This window comes from Mustelus asterias, chromosome 4 (assembly GCF_964213995.1).
Source record: "Mustelus asterias chromosome 4, sMusAst1.hap1.1, whole genome shotgun sequence".
NCBI lineage: Eukaryota > Metazoa > Chordata > Chondrichthyes > Carcharhiniformes > Triakidae > Mustelus > Mustelus asterias.
This window is the reverse complement of record NC_135804.1, coordinates 105,068,317-105,090,937: the sequence shown is the minus strand read 5'-3', so window position 1 is coordinate 105,090,937 and position 22,621 is coordinate 105,068,317. Positions and strand designations below refer to the sequence as shown.

General features: G+C 41.6%; 1 protein-coding gene across 3 annotated transcripts in view; it reads left to right on the top strand.

The window, feature by feature from the left end:
* The first annotated feature begins 1,049 nt into the window (after positions 1 to 1,049).
* Positions 1,050 to 22,621, top strand: part of ocrl (OCRL inositol polyphosphate-5-phosphatase) — a 100,086-nt gene continuing 78,514 nt past the window's right edge. For 2 of the 3 annotated variants that reach the window (XM_078211526.1, XM_078211527.1), the window contains exons 1-2: positions 1,050 to 1,199; positions 8,214 to 8,293. In XM_078211526.1, coding sequence (XP_078067652.1) covers positions 1,158 to 1,199; positions 8,214 to 8,293 — 122 coding nt within the window. In that variant the 5' untranslated portion in view covers positions 1,050 to 1,157. Of the gene's footprint in view, positions 1,200 to 8,205; positions 8,294 to 22,621 lie in introns of all 3 variants that reach the window. The other variant, XM_078211528.1, reaches the window with a different exon arrangement.

Genomic DNA, 22,621 nt, shown 5'->3' with positions numbered 1-22,621 from the left:
CTAGAGTATTTATTTCAGATCCAGTGTAAATTCAGTTTTTATTGATTTTTTAAATATGAGTTTAGTACCCTTCCTAAAATTGACATTTTTGCTTTGTTTTTAGTGTCTCCTTATGGGTGCAACTAATGTTAGAGCTGTCCCCATCAGAAAAATGTTAGTGACCAGATTCAGGAAAGCAAAAAGCTTTGCAGCCTCTTTTAAATAAATTAGGTTGTTTATTTTGAGATAGTAAAATTTGTCATATTTAAATTGTAATCTATAGAGTAGCAATCCTGCCAACCTTTCTGTGATGACACAGGAAGCCCAACTAGAAAGAAACATAATCTATTACAGGATGTAAAGTAAAACCACTACTGTGCTGCAAACACACTAGTCTTTGCCATTCTTTTTGGCAAACCAATTACACACTACCTCCTGCCAGTTCAGCAGGCCCAGTCTGGTTCAGCAGAGTGGCACAGTGGTTAGCACTGCTGCCTTACAGAGGCAGGGTTTGATTCTGGCCTTGGGTGACCATGTGGAGTTTGCACTTTCTCCCTGTGTTTGTTTCCTCCAGATTCCTCCTGAAGATGTGCAGGTTAGGTGGATTCGCCATGTTAGATGCATGGGGATAAGCCAGGGGGAATGCAGCCCGGACATACTGTCTTCCACCTGCTTCTGTCAGGAAAAAGATATAAAAGTCTGAGATCATGTTCCGACTGACTCAAGAACAGCTTCTTCGCTGCTGCCATCAGACTTTTGAATGGACCTGTCTTGTATTAAGTTGATCTTTCTCTACACCCTAGCTATAACTGTAACACTACATTCTGCACCCTCTCCTTTCCTTCTCTATGAACAGTATGCTTTGTCTGTACAGTGTGCAAAAAACAATCCTTTTCATTGTATACTAATACATGTGACAATAATAAATCAAATCAAAATGTGGTTGACTTTTAAATGGCCCAGCAAGCCAAGCCTGTCAGTTTAAGGGCAGTTAAGGGACAAAATCTGGCCCAGCTGAAACGCCCACTTCCCATGGGCGGCGCCGCTCTTGTCCTGCCTCCGTGGGAGGGCCGAGCTCGTTGGCGTTGGCTGACTGGAGCACAGCGATGTTGCTGAGGTGAAGGCGCCGAGAGCCGTGGAGAACAGCGGGTCTGGGAGCTGCGTTTCGGGAGGCCGTAATGGAAAAGCCGGCACCCAGAGCGAGAGGGAAGTCCGTGATAATATCCTTTCAACCGGGCAGGACCGAACAAATCAGCCACTGCGGGGGGGGAGGGGGGGAGGGGAGGGGAGGAGGGACCGGGACCGGGACCTTGGCAACTGGGAGAGACAATAAACACAAGCCGGGGCCAGCTGGAGGAGCAGTGGCAAGGCCGGGCCGGGATCTTGCTGCCGGCTGTCACTGTACAGTCCCTGGGCCGGGATCCTGCTGCCGGCTGTCACTGTACAGTCCCTGGGCCGGGATCCTGCTGCCGGCTGTCACTGTACAGTCCCTGGGCCGGGATCCTACTGCCTGCTGTCAATGTCTAGCCCCTGGGCTACTTGCACCGCTGCAACTTGTCCAATCCTGCAGCCATGTAAAATGTGCAGTGACTGTGATCTGTTTACTGTACAGTTCATCCTTTGTGTGTGAGGGAGAGTGTGAGATTAATTGTAATCCGGATTTATTATGGTGGTTTCTGGAAATCTGTGCTCCCACTGTTCTTAGGAAATGTTTGTTTCAATTTGTTGCCGAGTTGATGCTCAGGAGTCTGCCCCTTTTTCCCGCTTTGCCACTAACTGGATCAGGGCTGTCCTGTCCAAAGCTCTTTCCAACTTCTCACAAAATAAAGAATTGCATTTGTGTTGTGCTGGTTTATGCATGGGGTAGGGTCCCGAATATGATACCATGCAACCCTCTGGTACTAAATCCAAATAGTACACCTTTGCCTGAGCACGAAATGAATGTTGATGGCTCATTGTGCCATGTGGGGACAGCACGGTTGAGCCTCATCCTACCCTCACTTGATACCAGCCTGTGCAGTTGGGATCACGGATCAAACGGGAGTAGGATTCCTGATTATTTCCTTTGCTGCTTTTTTCCAACACCAGCAACTGAGCATGCACAGACCTCCTTGTCTGTATAGCTTAATGTAACTTCACGTGATGCTTTTGATAACGAGCTGAAATGACATCCTGTTGCAAACAACAAAATGGGTCATGCATTTGTGTGGTTTTAATAATTCAGTCTAAATGTTTGACATCAAAGATTCCAATTTTTTTTATTAATTTGTGGGACATGGGTGTCGCTGGCTGGCCAGCATTTATTGCCCATCCCTAGTTGCCCTCAAAGGTGGTGGTGAGCTGCCTTCGGTGCAGTCCATGTTCTGTGGGTTGACCAAAATGCTGCTAGGGAGGGAATTCCAGGACTCTGACCCTGCGACTGTGAATATAATTATTCATAGAATTGATTATTGCTACGCAAGTACCAGTGAATGAACAATATGGAAATATATTTAACTGTATTAGATCACCCAGCTTTCAAATGAAAATCACGTATTTTAATAGCTTTACCAGATCTGATCTTGAAACAATAATGTACTTGTACCCCAAAACGGAAGTTCCTTGTTTCTCTGTTTGTATAAATAAGATGTTAAGTAACGCTTGCTTTTCATAACTGCTTTATACCGGTGGATCTGCTGTGGTATTGCGCATGGTACAAAACCGCAAAAGGAACTAGGTAGATCCAGGCAGTTGGGAAAGAAGTAGAGTAAGCAGTGACATGCCAGCTAATTACAAGCAATGCTCATGAACAGGATAAAACTCTTTTTACCACAGTCCCATTTCTGTCCCAGGTGTGTGAATATGAAGTTAGTTTTAAACTGAGGTAGCTACTTTTTGGTTTTGCAGCATTTGATTATTCTTAACTGCATTACTAACACTGGGTAGCACGCATTGATTGCAAAGCCAAGAGGCTTCTCTGCAATACTAACTTAAATAAATGAAATGTTTACAACTCCTAAATTTCTTGTCTTTCTGGTGATGAAGGGTTGGTTTTATGATCAATTCATTTCTTATGAATCAAGATCGTATTGATCCCTGCTAAGTTGTTGACGGATAATACCTAGTGGTTAGCAGACACCAATAAGAGAATTGGTAGAAACACTAACCTGCACAGTGGTTTTTGGACAGTGATCAGAATTGGCAGGAACTCATCATCTTTTTCTATGTATCAATCCTCTGATAGCACACTCCAAATAAACTGGAAGAGAATTACGAGATATCCACCCAGCTAACCAGCGACCATTGCTTTCTTTTGACCTATGTCTTCTGTTAGGTATACGTACTGCATCACCAGTCACAATTATATTATCAAGAGTGTGTCTTGTTTGTGCAATAAGATAGCATAAGTTAGAAGCCACACCAAAAGCCTCCTAGTTGTTTGTAATGGATTCTGTGATCTCACAGGTGCTTCTCATTTGGACATTGGAGAAAATACAGTCAAAGACATCCAAATAAATCTTTTGGATCAGAAATGTAAATCACAAATTAGGTTAAAGAAATTGTAGAAAAGCAAGCTTTTGGAACATCTTCATGAGTTATTATTCTAAGGGGTGCTTGTAAAGGTAAATTGATCACTAATAATGTTGCAGACACAAATTTGACAGTTGAGATCACATATTCCAATTCAGAGGAGAACTTAGAACAATTTAGATTTAAGTATATTTTGCCATCATTTGCTGAATGTTTGGAATGTGCTGCCTGTGGAAAATGAAAAATGGCATCAAATTCAGAAGGATAGATATTTGACAGTGGAATGGGGTTAAGGAGTATGATGCTGTTTATTGTTTTTTTGAGTTTTGGCTTATCCACTGATCTCCAGGGTTGCGGTACCTTTTCTAGAAGATGTCTCCATTTTAAACTTGCATTTCCTCATAGTACTTGGTAGTATTCATCACACTAAATTTTAATAAATTGGACATCTGTTATGGTTATAGCATTATGGGCAGCACGGTGGCACAGTGGTTAGCATTGCTGCCTCACAGTGCCAGGGACCAGAGTTCGATTCCTGGCTTGGGTCACTGTCTGCAGAGTCTGCACGTTCTCCCCGTGTCTGCGTGGGTTTCCTCCGGGTCCTCTGGTTTCCTCCCACAGTCCGAAAGACGTGCTGGTTAGGTGGATTGGCCATGCTAAATTCTCCCTCAGCTCCGAACAGGCGCCAGAGTGTGACGAATAGGGGATTTTCACAGTAACTTCATTGCAGTGTTAATGTAAGCCTATTTGTGACACTAAAAAAATCTAATTAGCCTCCTCTTGCAAATTGTGAAGCTGTACAGCAATGGTTCAGTGATGGTACTCTCCACCTCTCAAGTCAGGAAGATGTATGTTTAAATCTCACTCCAGAATCTGAATGAAGTAAGTTGACACTTTTTGTGTAAACAGTGTGTTGTCTAAGGTATTGTTTTTTGGGTGAGACATTAAATTGAAGCTTTGTCTGCCAGTTCATTTGAGCATAAAAGGTCTCGCAGCACAATTCAAAAAATTGCAGGGAGTACATCTGTTGGCCTGACCAAGCTTTATCCCTCAGCCAGTGCCACCAACAGTGGAGTACTTGGTCATTTATTTAATTACCATTTGTGCAACCAAGTGAGAGAGAAGCAGATTTAAAAGTACAAATATATCCTACCAGTTTGCACTTTAATTTCCCTCAGACTATCCAAGGGTAAAAGAGGGTATAATTTATTTTTGACTTGTTTGTCGCAATAGTGTAATTCAGTGAAATAGATTTCAGAAATTTACATATGATATTTTAAAAAATAACCTTCTACGTTTACCATTATTCTTATGTACAGACTGGCTGTACTATTTCTTTGCCTCCCTAGACATTTATAACTACCTTATTTCTCAGGCAGCTGGTGGGAAAATTGTTGCATTGTGCTACAGGAGTTATATTAACTGGAATGAGGCAACAATTGGCATGAATTCATGAAAAACTGGTGTAAAGGTTAACATGTAGTTCAAGAAAATAAGTTTATTTTAAACAATGCATATTTTTTATTGAATTGCAATCTATCTTTACTTTTAGCAAGACAATTATAACTACAATGAATATAGCAAAACAAATTTCTGTAAACTCTGGTTATATATGGAATAGAAAATAATTTGTACAATTTCTATGTATGCTTGTTGATTTTGGTGAATTCATGTTGATATGATTGTATTAATACTTCCTTCAGAAATTGTGGAGCACTTCAGTGATCCTATTTGTAATAATTCAGATGATACACTGTTCCAGAAGGACATAAGTATTGTGCAATGTTATGTACAATATGTTCTGTTGCTCTTTAAGGTCACAGACCAACTGCTACCAATTAAACATGAGGGAGCCTAAATTTAGTTGACTCTTAGATTGCAGATCAGAAAGCAAGCCTTTTTATTCTTGTGCTGAATGATGCGGAAAGTACTCAGAAGTGCCCATCAGGGACCTCAACCTGACAGGAAGAAAAAGCCATTTTCCTACCATTGATTGGGAATAGACTTCCATTGCTTTCTGTTTATTATGGTACTGAAATAACTTTTAAGGTGAAACCCCATCCACATTATTGAATTTTTTTTTTGAAGGTTAGAAGTGGAAACAACATTGCTGTGGGGGAGTGAGGGGTGTACTTGATTATGGGGATGAATCTATAGGTTAAGTGAGCATGCGAAACATCTTAAATATCAACAAAATAAATCTGGTATTGTCATTGAGCATAATATTGGATTATCCAGAATAGCAAAGGACATGTGAATATTTTAAATGCAGTCCTGTCCAAACACATTTGAGATTCACTATTATTGCAGAATGAGGTGGGAAAAAAACAAATCACCTCAACATCGAGAAAGCTACTGATGCAGTTTGCAAAATCTCTGCAAATTGTTTGCATTCAGAATACACATATGTGATTAGGAGATCCATTCAATGTTTTTGGGGAAAGGAGTGAAATCCTGGATTTTTGATCGAGGCTGAGGTGATGGAAAAAATTTAACTGATAGAAAAACATTTTAATAGCTAAAATATTGTGCCAATTTTCAGACCTACAGTAAAATAGTACTCGGTGCATTAGACTCTATCATACTCCTTGCTTTATTATGATGTGGGAGATGCCAGTGTTGGACTGAGGTAGCACGGTGGCACAGTGGTTAGCACTGCTGCCTCACAGTGCCAGGGTCATGGGTTCAATTCCTGGCTTAGGTCACTGTCTGTGCGGAGTCTGCACGTTCTCCCCATGTCTGCGTGGGTTTCCTCTGGGTGCTCCAGTTTCCTCCCACAGTCCAAAGATGTGCGGGTTGGGTGGATTGGCCTTGTTAAATTGCCCCGTAGTGTCAGGGGGACCAGGTAGGATAAATATGAGGGGTTATGGGAATAGGACCTGGGTGGGATTGTTGTCGGTGCTGACTCAATGGGCCAAATGGCCTCCTCCTGCACTGTAGGGATTCTATGATTCGAAGATGAGAGGTCACATGACACCAGGTTATAGTCCAAGAGGTTTATTTGAAATCACAAGCTTTTGGACCGCTGGTCCTTCATCAGGTGAAGTGGAGAGAGGCATGCAGGCACAAAATATATAGGTGGAGTGACAATAGCCTGGTACTCACAGGTAATCAACAGTGTCAACAGATAAGTACAGACAGTGTAGTGCAATGAAGGCCGGCTGAAAAGCAAGTCTTTACAGGTAATCGCGAATGCTAATAGATAAGTGCAAGCAGTTAAGTGTAATCAGTATGTATAAAGTATCGACAGGCTGTATAACAAGTGAAGGGATAACCTAAGAATTTAAAACAGAGAGTTAATTACAAATGATCAAAGGGTTAAAAAAGGGGGTGGCATGGATTTGTTGGGACAAAGGGCCTGTTTCCATGCTGTAAACCTCTCTGACTCTAAGATGGTGCTAAACACTATGCAAACTAATTCAGGCAGAGAGATCATCACACGTAATTAAGATGTGCATGGTATCAAAACAGGACAGTCAGGAAGATTTTTTTCCCCCACAGAACAGTATGGTGGGGGTACATGTAGCGCAATATGAACCCAAAATCCCGGTATCAGTTTCTGCTCGGCGATTCTGCGTTTTTGTGCGTCTCGAACGCCGTCTTGGAGAACCCTTGCATGTAGATCGGAGCTTACTCTTTGATTATTTGTGATTATCTTGCTGCCTTAAATTATCGGTTCTCAGGCTATCCCTTCACTTGTTATACAACCTGTCTGCCCTTTACATACTGATTATACTAAACTGCTTGCACTTATCTATTAACACTCATGCTTACCTGTGAAGACTTGTTATTCAACTGGCCTACACTGTCTGTACTTATACGTTAACACTGTTGATTACCTGTGAGTATTGAGTTATCGTCACTGCCTATATATTCTGTGGCTACGTGCCTCTCTCCACTTACCTGATGAAGGAGCAGCGTTCCAAAAGCTTGTGATTTCAAATAAACTGTTGGACTACAACCTGGTGTTGTGTGACCTCTCATCTTTACCTTATTACAGGCATTTTCTGACTTAACCTTAAGCAGCACCATCCACTTTACTAGATAGAAAGTCAGCTAGTGATTTGTAATTCAAAGTTTATCAGCAAACCTAACTGACTTGTGACTTTTGTTTAAATTTACTCTGATAGTCGATTTAAAACAGAAAATCTTGGAGACAGTTAAAACACATGTAGTGCAGTTATCTATACTTTCAATCCGGTATATTGTGTTACATTCCTTATTTTCAGTACTAAGTGAAAATCCAAGTTGGAAAATGGCTTTATTTGTTGCCCTTTTTTAATATTCTGTTCTGACTTTCCATTGACTATTTTAATATACAATAACAGTTTGCATTGGAGTATTTATACAGCACTTTGTTGACTTTTGATTAGCAGAACCCTCATTTCTTTGCTATTTTAAATAATAAATTTGAGTTTGTCAAATGCAAGTGGGATAATAAATGAGCAGGCAGTCATGCAACACCAGTAAAAGTGTGAATAATTACAAGGCTCTAACCAAATTGCTCATCAAGATGTAACCCTTGATTTAATTGCTGTTCTGCAATTTCCCCATTTGTTCCCCTTTTACTCCATCCTGCCTCCCAAGTCTAATTTTTATATATCAGAACTTCCTCTTTAAGAAAGCAGGTGTAGTGTTCCTGATAACTGGCAACTAGTACTACTTTGATTATATGTTTACTCTTTTATCTTCCTGATCTGAAGTGTTCCTTAACAGTTTGAAAAGCTGTCAATGGTTCTGAGCTGAAAGATGGAATGAAAGTGCCCAGGGTTTTGTATCTCGTTGAAAACAAAGGTGAATATGAGTAAGTATGTGCATGTTTTTATTTGGTTTTGCATTTTTGCTGTGATGTATTCAAGTTGATTTCGTAGTCACCTTAACTACCATCTCAAAGAAAATGCCAGTAATATCACCTCTTGATTAGATATAATGATCTAGATCAGGGTTTCCCAAACATTACCAGCTGTGGAACCCTTTTGACCTCCCAAGAGTACTGAAGGAACCCCTGAGAAACATCATTATTGTTTTGGAGAACCAAACCACGTAAAATGATTGTTTTCCCGCAATAGGTAGACAGTCTTCTATTTCTTATGTATTAATTTATTGTGATTAAAAGTTCTTTTGTTAAAAACGTATCATCATGGTCATATCTTTTTGTCATTTTTAACGGGAGGAGTATTGCTGCTCCTTTGTTTCAAGTAGAAAGAGTGCTGCTGGAATCCTGGGCTCCCACATGCTTTCTCTCACACACACACTCATCCTCTCCCTCTCGCTTGCACATTTATCTGCCCTCCCTCTCATGCACACTCATCCTCTCTCTTGCGCACACACAAGCATCCTCTCACTCACCTTTGCTCCAGTATCCGTGTGCACTCTGATCGATACAATTTAATTTTGTGCTGTTTCCATCTTGTCCAATTGGATTGGATTCTGGAGAAGCCAGCCTCTCATTGGATGAGCTGGAAACAAGATGAAACTCAAATTGTACTGATTTGCCTGGTTTGGTATGGAACAGCTGTGAGGCTCCCACAGAACATAGTTTGGGAACCTCTGATCTAGAGGCATGTGAACAGATGTGAGATTAAAGTAGTCTTTGGTAAACTTGTGTGATCCAGGGGTTAGAAATTTAGATTTAAATTCTTTGCCACAAAAGGTTCCTGTGTAAGAAATTAAATTGGCCATTACTTATACTTGTACAAACTGGTTTCTTCACCATTATGTTAATGAGGAATAAGTTAATTTTGGTTTCTGCCAAGTATAGTAAGAATATCGATGAGAGTTTCTGTAAGTTTGTAGATTTGCCCATCTTGCATCCCATTATTTATTACTTTGGATTTTCTTTCCCTAAGAAATGGTGGGATGGCCTAGATTGCATATTTTTATTTTGACTGCCATCGACTTTAAAAACCCATAGTCAACATCAAATGATTCTAAGATAATTAAAGGATAGATCATAAATTTGTTCTGTTCGTCCACCCCCACCATCGCAATAATATGGTTAAACTCAATTATTTTGGACATTGACTGCAACCTGGTGGAACACCAAAAATATTTCTAGTTCCTGCTTGGCCCCTTGAACCACTGTAGTCCATGTGGCGTCCACAGCATCCACAATGGCACGGTAGCACAGTAGTTAGCACTGCTGCTTCACAGCTCCAGGGACCTGGGTTCGATTCCCGGCTTGGGTCACTGTCTGTATGGAGTTTGCACATTCTTCCTGTCTGCGTGGGTTTCCTCCGGGTGCTCCGGTTTCCTCCCACAGTCCAAAGATGTGCGGGTTAGGTTAATTGGCCATGCTAAATTGCCCCTTAGTGTTCCGGGATGAGTAGGTTAGAGGGATTAGCGGGTAAATATGTAGGGATATGGGGATAGGGCCTGGGTGGGATCGTGGTCGGTGCAGACTCGATGGGCCGAATGGCCTCTTTCTGCACTGTAGGGTTTCTATGATTTCTATGAATGCTGTTAAGGAGAGAGTTTCACGATTTTGACCCAATGACAGTGAAGGAATGGCCATATGGTTCCAAATCAGGATGGTGAGTAGCTTAGAGGGGAACTTGGAGATAATGGTGTTGATTATGGGTTTGGAAGGTGCTGTTGGAAGGAGCTTTGGTTTGTTGCTGCAGTGCATCTTGTAGATGGTACACACTGCTGCCACTGTGCATCAGTGATGGAGGGAATAGATGTTGAAGGTGGTGGATGAGGTGCCATTCAAGCAGGTTGCTTTGTTGTGGGTGGTGTCAAGCTTCTTGGGTGTTATTGGAGCTGCACTCATCCAGGCAAGTGGAGAATATTCTGTCACACTCCCGACTCGAGCCTTTTAGATTGTGGACAGGCTTTGGGAAGTCAGGAGGTGACTTCTCAGCAGAATTCCTAACCTCTGACCTGTATTTATAATGGTTAGTTCAGTTTCTGTTTATTGGTAACCTCAAGATGTTGATAGTGAGGGATTCAGCAATCATAATGCTGTTAAACAAGGTTAGATTTTCTCTTGTTGTAGATGGTCATTGCCTGATACTTGCAGATGTTACTTGCCAAGCATGAATATTGTCCAGGTCTTGCTACATATGGGCACGGGCTGCTTCAGAATCTTAAGGAGTCACGAATGATGCTGAACGTTGGGCAATCATCAGCAAGCATCCCCTCTTCTGACCTGGTGACATAGGGAAGGTCATTGAAGCAGGTGGAGATTGTTGGATTTAGGACATTACCCTGAGAAGCTCCTGCAGTGATGCTTGCTAGGATAGATGCAGCAAGATTATTTTTGCTGACTGGATAGTCCAAAAGCTGGTGACATTATGTCAGAACAACGGGGCCGACGATTTGGGGTTGAGATGATGAAAAATTTCTTCATTCAGAGGGTTGATGATCTGTGGAATTCTCTACCACAGAGGGCTGTGGAAGCTTGTTTGATGGATGCGGTAAGAGCTGAAATCAACAGATTTTTGTGCACTAAACGAATTGAGGGATATGGGGATAGGGCTGGAAAGTGGAGTTGATATAATAACAGGCTTGTCCAACTTTTTTGTGCAAGGGGCCACGTTTCAATTTTATCTCACTCAAGGGGCTGATGAGCAAATTTTGGCAAGGTAAGGTTGGCATACTATTAAACATGAATTTCAACAGAATGTTCAGATATGAAGAAAAGAGACAACTTGCTGACCAAGAATAAAGCAATGTCAAAGTAATTAAATACCACCTTCCTGTCAGCCAATCTGCTTTTACACCCAGGCCCAGCATCCACTCTTTCTACTGCCTCCCTGCCTTGCAGCCACTCTTTCTCGCTCTTGTGTGCTTTCTCTCTCTTCTCCCCCTCTTGATAACTTCCCTCTCTCCCCAGCAGACTCACTGGTGTCACTGTTTATGTTTCATGTTGAAGAAAGTACACTTGCTCGTTGCCCCTCCAATCGGAGACTGTTTCTTTCCCACGTTTGCCTAATGAGTCTATAAGAAGCAAACATGGAAGAGAAACAGCTTGTGATTGGAGGAGAAGGTCCTTGCAGAATCTTCTATTTCACTTCCTGGCATTTTAAACACTGTGTCTGCAGGCCAGGATAAAGAGGCTAGGTGGGCTTCATCCTCCTGCAGTCCATGGGTCAAACAAGCCTGATGTATAAATTTAGCCACACACAATGGTAGATGAAACTCGAGGAACAATATGGCCTACTCCAGTTCTTCTTTATAATTTAACTGGTTTTCTGCCTTCTGAGGTATATAGATCTGGACATTGCCACTTCATTAGTTCCTTTGCCCTTAGGTAGGTTCTTATTCTTGATGATAAGCTCTGTAGAGACAAGTCCTCTCCATCCCACCCCCAATCCACCCACCACCACCAGCTGCAACCTTCAGATTACATTTTGACAAATATTTACTTTCCTGCACACTTAGTCTCTGCCTAATGTGTTGTAACTTGATAAATGAATGCAGCTTCTGCTTTTCTCAGTGGCTGTTTTTTTTAAGATGCAGAAATGTTCCTAATTGCTATAGGCACTTACAGTTGTTGATGATAGCAGAAATTCTCTGCTGCCAGTTTTTCTTTTACCTTAGCATATGATAATTTGTTTTGGAATATTTCAAGTTAATCAACTAAGATCTTTGTAGGCTTGGTGAAAGAAAAGATGATCTGTTTGTTTTATCTGATGTATCTCGTTAGTTGTGAGACTTGTTAATTGGAAAATGATTGATTCAAGTTATTCTCAATTATAGTTTTGTTAGAATAGAAACTTGTATTTGATTTAACTCTAAGCAAGCTTTGTGGTACCAAGGTATGTTTCACCTTCGGTTTTGGACAATGTTTATATCTATTAATATGTGACTATTTACCTAGAAACAGAAATCTGATGTCTCTTCCTGGCCTGACCTATGTGTAACTCGAGCCCAACACCAAAGTAGTTGACACTGAAGTCTCAAGTGGTCTGGTTAGTTACTCAGTTGTATGCAACCAGCTTATCAATAAAGTGGCTAACCATTAGCAGCATAGCAGCTGGGGATAACGATAAATGTTAGCCATGTTAGTGGCACTCTAACCCAAGATGGAATTTAAAGGCACCTTGTGGTGAACTAATGACTTGGCTATGTCCTTTCGTTGTTATTGAAAGTGGAAAAAAAACATTCATGTAAAGCCTATCGGCCTGTGTGATGATCTCCCATGTTGGATCCTGTCTATATTTGTCTCGATCCAAATTAGTTACTGTTTATCTTTCAAATGCAGACTATTGGAATTATTTGTGACTATCTTTCCATGTCAGATCCTGTCTATATTTGTCTCGAGCCAAAACTAGTTAATTGTTAATCTTTCAAATGCAGACTATTGGAATTATTTAAGGGTTAATATTGGGACATTATTTGTATTCTGTGGAGCCAGAAAGCCACTTTGATAGACCGACTGCATCAGACTCTTGAGGTATGTGGCGAATGCAGACAATGAGAAAGATAAGATTGCTTACTATATAATTTATGAAAACATGCTTTACTTTCTGAATTACATCAACAGCAGCTTGGCTATATAGCATTTTTCTTGCAACAAAATGTTCCAAAACTCTCCAGAGTTTGTGTGGATACTGCAGGGTTGTAGGGGAGGTGACCAATTGGAGAATTAAGTTTTGAGGAATTTGGGAGGAGGGAAGGAAGGTATTAAAAATGAGGGCCAAAGGAAAAATTTTGGAATGCAGAGTTGTCACAACTGAAGGCTTCTGAGACAGCAGAAAAAAACTGACAGCAAATTAGACTTGAAAGTGTGCTCGGCATACACGTGGGGTGGGAAAACATGATGAAATTATTTCAAGATCCATATTTAACGATTCTTTCTCATTTGACATGAATCGTATGCAGCCATTAATATATTTATTCTGACGTATTGGCAGGTTAGGTACATGAGAACATTAGGTTAGGTGATGTCAAATTTGTACCTCAACCCCATTTACTTATTTATTTTGCATCCCTTGATTCGTTTACCCAACAAAAACTTGCAAATTACAATCTTCAAATTTTCAATTTGCAAAGAGAACAAAGAAAATTACAACACAGGAACAGGCCCTTCGGCCCTCCAAGCCTGCACTGACCATGCTGCCCGACTGAACTAAAACCCCCTACCCTTCCGGGGATCATATCCCTCTATTCCCATCTTATTCATGTATTTGTCCAGGCGCCCCTTAAAAGTCACTTTCGTATCTACTTCCACTACCTCCCCTGGCAGCGAGTTCCAGGCACCCACCACCCTCTGTAAAAATACTTGCCTCATACATCTCCTTTAAACCTTGCCCCTCACACCTTAAACTTATACCCCCTAGTAATTGACTCTTTCACCCTGGGAAAAAGCTTCTGACTATCCACTCGGTCCATGCCCCTTATAATTTTGTAGACTTCTATCAGGTCGCCCCTCAACCTCCGTCGTTCCAGTGAGAACAAACCAAGTTTCTCCAACCTCTCCTCATAGCTAATGCCCTCCATACCAGATAACATCTTGGTAAATCTTTTCTATACCCTCTCCAAAGCCTCCACATCCTTCTGGTAGGCTCGGTTGCATATCCTTTTTGGAGAGAAGGTTCCAGATTCTAATATGGTCTCCGTCCTGGATTCTCCTACTTGAACAAATATTTATTCTGAATATCAAGTCACCTTATCATTTGTATCAATGGTGACTACAACCGCTAGATTGTCATCGAACCCTACCAAGTTCCCTAATGTTCTTTAGAAAAGGAACTCTCTCACCCTTGCTTATTCCAGCTATAAGTGACTTCAGACCTACAGCAATGTGGTTGATTCTTAACAGCCCTTTGAAGTGGCTTAACAAATTAGCCACTCAGTTACATCAAACTGTTACAAAGCAAGAATAAAACTGGACAGCCTACTCAGCAGAACTTGGGTTTTGGATATGATAAAGGCATGCCCGTTCTAGTCAAGCCTGACAACATTTCTCAATAACCTCTGCGGACTTGAGCAAAACTTGGGATTAGACCAACAGCCTGACATTGTCATACAGTGTCAGAACTTTTGGCATGTGCTGGCCCACCAGCATGTTTTCCCAAATATGCTTTGGCTACAAATAAGGCAAATTCAATCAGTCAGTTGCACCTCATCAGGCTACCTCAAAGATGGAAGGTGTCATAGACAGCACTAAGTGCGTATTCCCCAATAACCTATTCAGAAGTGCTTGGTTTGGGTTCTGCCAAACCTCATTACAGCATTGGCTCAACAATGGAAAAAGAGCTGAATTTCAGAAGTGAGATGAGTGACTGCATTTGATGTCAATGCAAATCAGTGGAGCATCAAGGAGCCCATGTAAAGCTGAATTCAATGGGATTTGGAGGGGGGGTGGGTGGATGGGGAACTATGCACTGACTGACATAAAGGAATACGGCTGTGGTTGTTGGAGGACAATTTTTTCTACATCCGGTTTTGGTGCCGCATCACTTTCTCCTTATCGTTTTGTTGCTTTTTACAAGTCTCTGAATCTGCTTGCATATTTGTAAGTGATTTTTTAACTTATCTCGTGGAGAGCTCAACCCCCCAGTTGAATTAATTTTACTGTATTGACTTGAAGTTCTTAGCACTTTGAAAGTGTAGATCATATCACTCTTAAATGTTGAATAAAGGAACAACAACCTGTTGTGAGGGAACCTGTGTTAGATTTAAGTTGTACTTTTTGAGGTATATTTTCACCAAAGCAGGAACTGAACAGAAAGGGAAACAGAACAGTAAACAGAGAAAAGAACTTCTAAGGAAACAAAAGCAGCAGGGGCAGTTGGAGCGGCAGTTGATGCACTTAGGAGCATGAAGGTGGCGGAAAGCATCATAGACAGGAGCTTTAGAGACTTGGTCACACCCAAGGTGCAGGCAGATAGATGGGTGACCACTAGAAGGAGCAGGCAGTCAGTGCAGGAATCCCTTGTGGTTGTCCCCCTCTCTATCAAGTATACCGTTTTGGATACTGTTGGGGGGATGGCCGATCAGGAGATAGCAGCAGCCAAAGCAGTGGCACCATTGCTGGCTCTGTTGTTAAGCAGGGAGGGACAAAGAGCACTAGAGCAATAGTTATAGGGAACTCTATAGTTAGGGATGCAGATAGGCGCTTCTGTGGACGTGAAAGAGACTCCAGGATGATATGTTACCTCCCTGGTGCCAGGGTCCAGGATGTCTCTGAATGGGCAGAAAGCATTCTGAAGGGAGAGGGTGGTACATATTGGTACTGACGACCTAGATGGGAAGAATGATGAGGTCCTACAACAGCAGTTTAGGGACTTGGGTAGAAAGTTAAAAAGCAGAACCTCCAGGGTTTTAATCTCAGGATTGCTCCCTGTGCCACGTGCCAGTGAGGCTAGGAACAGGAAGATAATGCAGCTCAACGCATGGCTATACAGCTGGTGTAGGAGGGAGAGTTTCCGATATCTAGACCATTGGAGTGTATTTCGGGGCAGGTGGGACCTGTACAAGAAGGACAGGTTGCATCTAAACTGGAAGGGCATAAATATTCTGGCCGGGAGGTTTGCTAGTGTCACACGGGAGGATTTAAACTAGTTTGACAGGGGGATGGGAACCAAAGCAAAGGGGAATTAACTGAAGGGGAACCAGAGAGTAGGGCCAGTAAGACTCAGAGAAAGAGCAGGCAGGGTGTGGTTGCTAGTCAAAGAGGGTCTGGTGGACTGAAATGCATTTGTTTCAATGCAAGAAGTGTAACAGGTAAGATAGATGAACTTAGAGCTTGGATTAGTACTTGAAACTATGATGATGTTGCTATTACAGCGGCTTGGTTAAGAGAAGGGCAGGATTGGCAGCTTAACATTCCAGGATATAGATGTTTCAGGCAGAATAGAGGGGGATGTAAAAGGGGTGGGAGAGTTGCACTACTGATTAAGGAGAATATCACAGCTGTACTGCGGGAGGCTCATACAACAAGGCAATATGGGTAGAGCTCAGGAATAGGAAGGGTGTAGTCACAATGTTGGGGGTTTACTATAGGCCGCCCAACAGCCAGCGAGAGATAGAGGAACAGATATGCAGGCAGATTTTGGCAAGGTGTAAAAGTAACAGGGTTGTTGTGGGAGATTTTAACTTCCCCTATATTGATTGTGACTCACTTAGTGCTAGGGGCATGGATGGGACAGAGTTTGTAAGAAGCATCCAGGAGGGCTCCTTGAAACAGTATGTAGATAGTCCAATAGGGAAGGGGCCGTATTGGACCTGGCATTGGGGAATGAGCCCAGCCAGGTGGTAAATGTTTCAGTAGGGTAGCAGACCGGGAACAGTGACCACAATTCAGTAAGCTTTAAGGTACTGATGGATAAAGATAAGTGTAGTCCTCAAGTGAAGGTGCTAAATTGGGGTAAGGCTAATTACAACAATATTAGGCAGGAACTGAAGAATGTAGATTAGGGGCAGATGTTTGAGGGCAAATCAACTTCTGGGCATGTGGGAGGCTTCCAAGTGTAAGCTGATAGGGATTCAGGACCGGCACATTCCTGTAAGGATGAAGGATAAGTATGGCAAGTTTTGGGAACCTTGGATAACGAGAGATATTGTGAGATGAGTCAAAGAAAAAAAGGAAGCATTTGTGCAGGCTAGGAGGCTGGGAACACACGAAGTAAGTTTAGAATGCAAGGAAAGTAGAAAGAAACTTGAGTAAGCAGGGCTAAAAGGGGTCACAAAAAAAATTGGCCAGCAGTATTGAGGAAAATCCCGCAGCATTCTTTACGTATATAAAGAGCAAGAGGGTAGCCAGGGAGAGGGTTGGCCCACTCAAGGACAGGGGAGGGAATCTATGCGTGGAGCCAGAGGAAATGGGCGAGATATTTGATAAGTACTTTGTGTCAGTATTCACCAAAGAGAAGGACTTGGTTGATGAGGAGTCTGGGAAAGGGCATGTAGATAGCTTGAGTCATGTTGAGATCAAAAAGGAGGAGGCACTGGGGTTCTCGAGAAACATTAAGGTAGACAAGTCCCCAGGGCCTGATGGGATATACCCCAGAATACTGAGAGAGACAAGGGAGGAAATTGCTGGGGCCTTGGAGAAATCTTTGTATTCTCACTGGCTACAGGGGAAGTCCCAGAGGATTAGAGAATAGGCAATGTTGTTCCTTTGTTTAAGAAGGGTAGCAAGAATAATCCAAGTAATTACAGGCCGCTTTATCCTCCCACCACAACAAGAGACTTTTTGTACATTTTGATCGAGATAGTTGACATATTTTTAAAATATGTATTTAGAAGACAAGCTAAATGAACAATGTAAATTGGCACCAATTTACCTCATTTACTCAGTGTTTACTTACAGCTACGCAGTTGTTCTGGAATGTACTGCATATTTGTTGTTTACAATAAAGAAAACTTAGAGGGAACATTGATCAGTGCATACTTGGAGAATTGATGCCTTTGTAGAGACATTGGTAATTGATTGCTATTTGGTTAATTCTAGTTTTGAGGGCTGACATACTTAGTTATGCAAGATATTTCCCAATTAAAATTGATCTTGCGACATTTTTTTTTTACAGAAATGTACTGGAATTGGTTAAATTGACGTACGTGATATTGCAATTATTTGCTTACCAAGACAATAAAGGAACTTGAAGTTTGTAAACATTTAAAAATCCTTTGTAATTTTGTAATTTATTTTTTGTATATGGATTCTGGGATAACTGGAAGCTTAAAACAATGGTGAGAAGTAAGAAATTACCTCATAATTTCTACATTGTAGTTTAGTGGTGCATTGCCCCATATTTTATACTCTAGAGTTAGCAGTTTCCTCTCTGAAAACATCGATGTTTGTAGGTTTGATACTAATGCAATGCATGTAGTAATATTGACATATTCGCATCTTTTTACCAGTGCTTAATGCATTCCTGACCTTGTAAATTTTAGTGCCTCATGTTTATTTTATTAACATATTAAAATGGTTTCCTCAAAATATCGACAAGTATTTAGCATTCTCCATTTGAAACACTTCCACCAATTTCAAACATTAGAACCATAGAACCATAGAAAATTACAGCTCAGAAACAGGCCTTTTGGCCCTTCTTGTCTGTGCCGAACCATTTTATGCCTAGTCCCACTGACCTGCACTTGGACCATATCCCTCCACACCCCTCTCATCCATGAACCCGTCCAAGTTTTTCTTAAATGTTAAAAGTGACCCCGCATTTACCACTTTATCCAGCAGCTCATTCCACACTCCCACCACTCTCTGCGTGAAGAAGCCCCCCCTAATATTCCCTTTAAACTTTTCTCCTTTCACCCTTAACCCATGCCCTCTGGTTTTTTTCTCCCCTAGCCTCAGCGGAAAAAGCCTGCTTGCATTCACTCTATCTATACCCATCAAAATCTTATACACCTCTATCAAATCTCCCCTCAATCTTCTACGCTCCAGGGAATAAAGTCCCAACCTATTCAATCTCTCTCTGTAACTCAGCTTCTCAAGTCCCGGCAACATCCTTGTGAACCTTCTCTGCACTCTTTCAATCTTATTTACATCCTTCCTGTAACTAGGTGACCAAAACTGTACACAATACTCCAAATTCGGCCTCACCAATGCCTTATATAACCTTACCATAACACTCCAACTTTTATACTCGATACTCCGATTTATAAAGGCCAATGTACCAAAGGCACTCTTTACGACCCTATCCACCTGTGACGTCACTTTTAGGGAATTCTGTACCTGTATTCCCAGATCCCTCTGTTCAACTGCACTCTTCAGAGTCCTGCCATTTACCCTGTACGTTCTACTTTGATTTGTCCTTCCAAAGTGCAATATCTCACACTTGTCTGCGTTAAATTCCATTTGCCATTTTTCAGCCCATTTTTCTAGTTGGTCCAAATCCCTCTGCAAGCTTTGAAAACCTTCCTCACTGTCCACTACACCTCCAATCTTTGTATCATCAGCAAACTTGCTGATCCAATTGACCACATCATCATCCAGATCATTGATATAGATGACAAACAACAATGGATCCAACACCGATCCCTGCGGCACACCACTAGTCACAGGCCTCCACTCAGAGAAGCAATCCTCCACAACCACTCTCTGGCTTATTCCATTGAGCCAGTGTCTTATCCAATTTACTACCTCCCCATGTATACCTAGCGACTGAACCTTCCTAACTAACCTCCCATGAGGGACCTTGTCAAAGGCCTTGCTGAAATCCAGGTAGACATTGTTTTGTGTGTATTGCCAAAATACATTGACTGGAATTTTCCCAAATATCAGCAAAGGCTGATAGCGGGCAGGAAAATCGGCATTGAAGTGGCCAGCATATTGTTTGTCATATTGTTTGGGACATAATGCAAAAATACTTAGAGGTGGGTCCCACGACATCACGCTGGTGGGGCATGCAATGATTGAGGCCACCCTATCAGCAACTTCGTTTTTTTGAAGATTGATGTGCCATTGTTAAAGGCCACTCCAGTGCACAAAGTTCACTTAGACCGCCCCCCCCCCCCCCCCCCACATGAAAAGATGCACTCACCTGAGCTCCTCTGAGAAGCCTCATCGCCAGGTGTAGGCCGTGGGAGACCAGTCATGATTCATGCTTATCTGCCCTCACACCAACATGAATGGACCTTCTTGAGCGGGTGGGGTGCGAGGGGGGTAGTGTTATCCAAGCTTAAGAGGTCTAATAATATGTAATTGTATGGTAATGATATTGTGTCAGGAATCCAGTTACATCACTGGTAGGGTGGCGGGGACAATTGCATCATACTTTAACATTGGTGTGAAATGCAATTTGGGCATCACACGAGATATTTCGCTCTTGTCACCAACCCTCCCAATTAACATGGGACTGGAGATTTCCCTCCAAAGCTACTATGATGAAAAAAAAACATTGCAAAGAATAAATATTCCTGTTTTCTAATCAACTGTAGATTTCTTTGCAACTTATACAGTGATTTATGTCACAATTGTTATGTACTACAGCAGCATTACTCATTAGCTGCATACAATGATGTTTTCTGCCGGCCATGATGTTCCTGGAGGTGGCAAGAGAGTGACAACAGAATAAAACCGTTTCACAGCGGATTCACCACTGGGGCTGAAGTTCGGAGGAATGGAAGTGTCCTCGCTCTGTTGACCTGGAGTCTTTGAAATTTTAGAAAGTCCCAGTCCTGCTCTTGATAGTGCTGTGCTACGACACTAAAATGCACTCCGCTTGGTATTAAATAGACAGAGTAGTTCATTCAGAGTACTAGAAAAATGCAATGCTAAATGAATTTCGGGCTGAAGAAGTGAAATAATTATTCTACTAATTGAAGAATATTGATGCTGGGTGGCTGAAACTGAAAGTGATATATTTCCCAACACCAACACACTCCCCTCATGAGCAAAGATTAACAAACAAAAAACCTGGCAATGGAAACGGTCATAAGTACAGTGCAGTAAGTTTCAGTTTAGGGTTCACCTGATACTTTATTGTACAAGCTTTGTTTTTATATTTAAGATGTCTTTCAAAAATAAACATTGCTGGGTTGCTGTAATTGTCCATTAATAGAGCACCTAGATATGAGCGTTCACAGCTTTTGTAAATGGGCGATGCAATGGAAATTTCGAATGCTGTAGTTGCATTAAAAACTGGCTGTCATTGTTTCTGTCTAGTGCTATTTTTAAAAAATAAAAGCAGACATGTTATTGGATGTTATGGTTAGTTTATGCCTTTTGTAAGTTTTAAGACTGGCAAATTGAAGTAGACAATAACTGTAGTCTGCTGCATTGTACAGTTACGGGTTTTTTTTGCAGAAATTCGTTCAGACCAGGAAGTGATAACTATTTCTGGTAGATCTTGAGCCCAAAATCATACCTGCTGTGGAGTAACTAGGTTTGTTATCTGACCCTGTTTGTTCACAAAGGCTTTATTTTCCAACCTTAACTGGTGAATGTAGACATTCACTCTGCTTTTATGATCACTATTGGCTTAATGCCAATTTTTGTTACAATGTCTCTGTTTACACAATTAATTTTCTATTTGTTTTTTACATAAAGATTTTTTTCTTATGACTGGCTTGAGCTGCTATGTAAGATTTACAATATTTTCACCAAATGAATATAAAATACTGTAGTGACAGTAAAAATGCAGTATTGCATTTGGAGATGATTTTGTCCAAATACTGCATCTGCTTTTATTACAACAGTGTTTTATATGCAATGGTCGGAATGTTGGATCGTTCCCCTTAACTTCCTGGTTGTCATCCTACCTGAACCATTTCACACTTTTATAAATGTTTCTTTTTGACCTATGGATTGCAAACAAACAGGAAACACTCATTTTTTTAAAAGAAATGAGTAATGCTTGACTCATCACTAAAATTCTTCACTTCAGTAGAAATATTTGAGGAGATCTCATGGAAATATAAGATAATAGGAAAGGCATTATAGCATAACAGAGATAAAGAGAAATTGTAACACAGAGCAGGACAAGCTGCTGGAAGAGGGAGGGGAGCAGGGAGAAGGGCTCACAGCAGGCAGCCTTACCCTTCAAAGGTATTCAGGAAGCCATTCAATGAGGAACGTTGTGTTAGATATCTCTACTTCACTGTGAATATCCTCACTGAAACCTGCCACTTGCAGCAACCACAACTATAATCTCAGCAAGGTGAGGACACAATTGTTGACCACTTCACAGTAACTGTGAAGGGTGGCTATGAAATTATACGCATTGAACCCAATCTAGGTCTGAGTAAGGGATGTTTATAACATCTCCTAATGCATTGCTACCACTGTGGCTGTAACATGACTGGTGGAAGCTTTGAACGGGGAGACAACAAGTTAACCTTTCAGGATGCCCCCAAGTAGCGCTGGCCCGAGAAAGCCAGGATTTGGATTGCACCATCTCACCATGGGTGGCTGGTTTGGTTGGCTGACGAGCAACAGCAAGTCCACTGGCAGAGTGGCAAGTGTGAGAGGAAGAATGCTTTCATTCTGACAGAGGACATCAGGTTCACACTCCATAGTTCCATGGTCACTCTCCTTGGGCGGTGTATCAGCAATCCTAGTAATCTATTGGAGGATGTTACAACCAGAAGTTTCTTTGTGCATTGATATCTGCAGTCATAATGACAGGAGTCTGAGCTTGCATGACAGCAAGTTGATCACTTTAGTCTGAACTTCCACTGCACCCAAACATTGAGTGAATTCTACTTGTGCTGTAATGGGAGC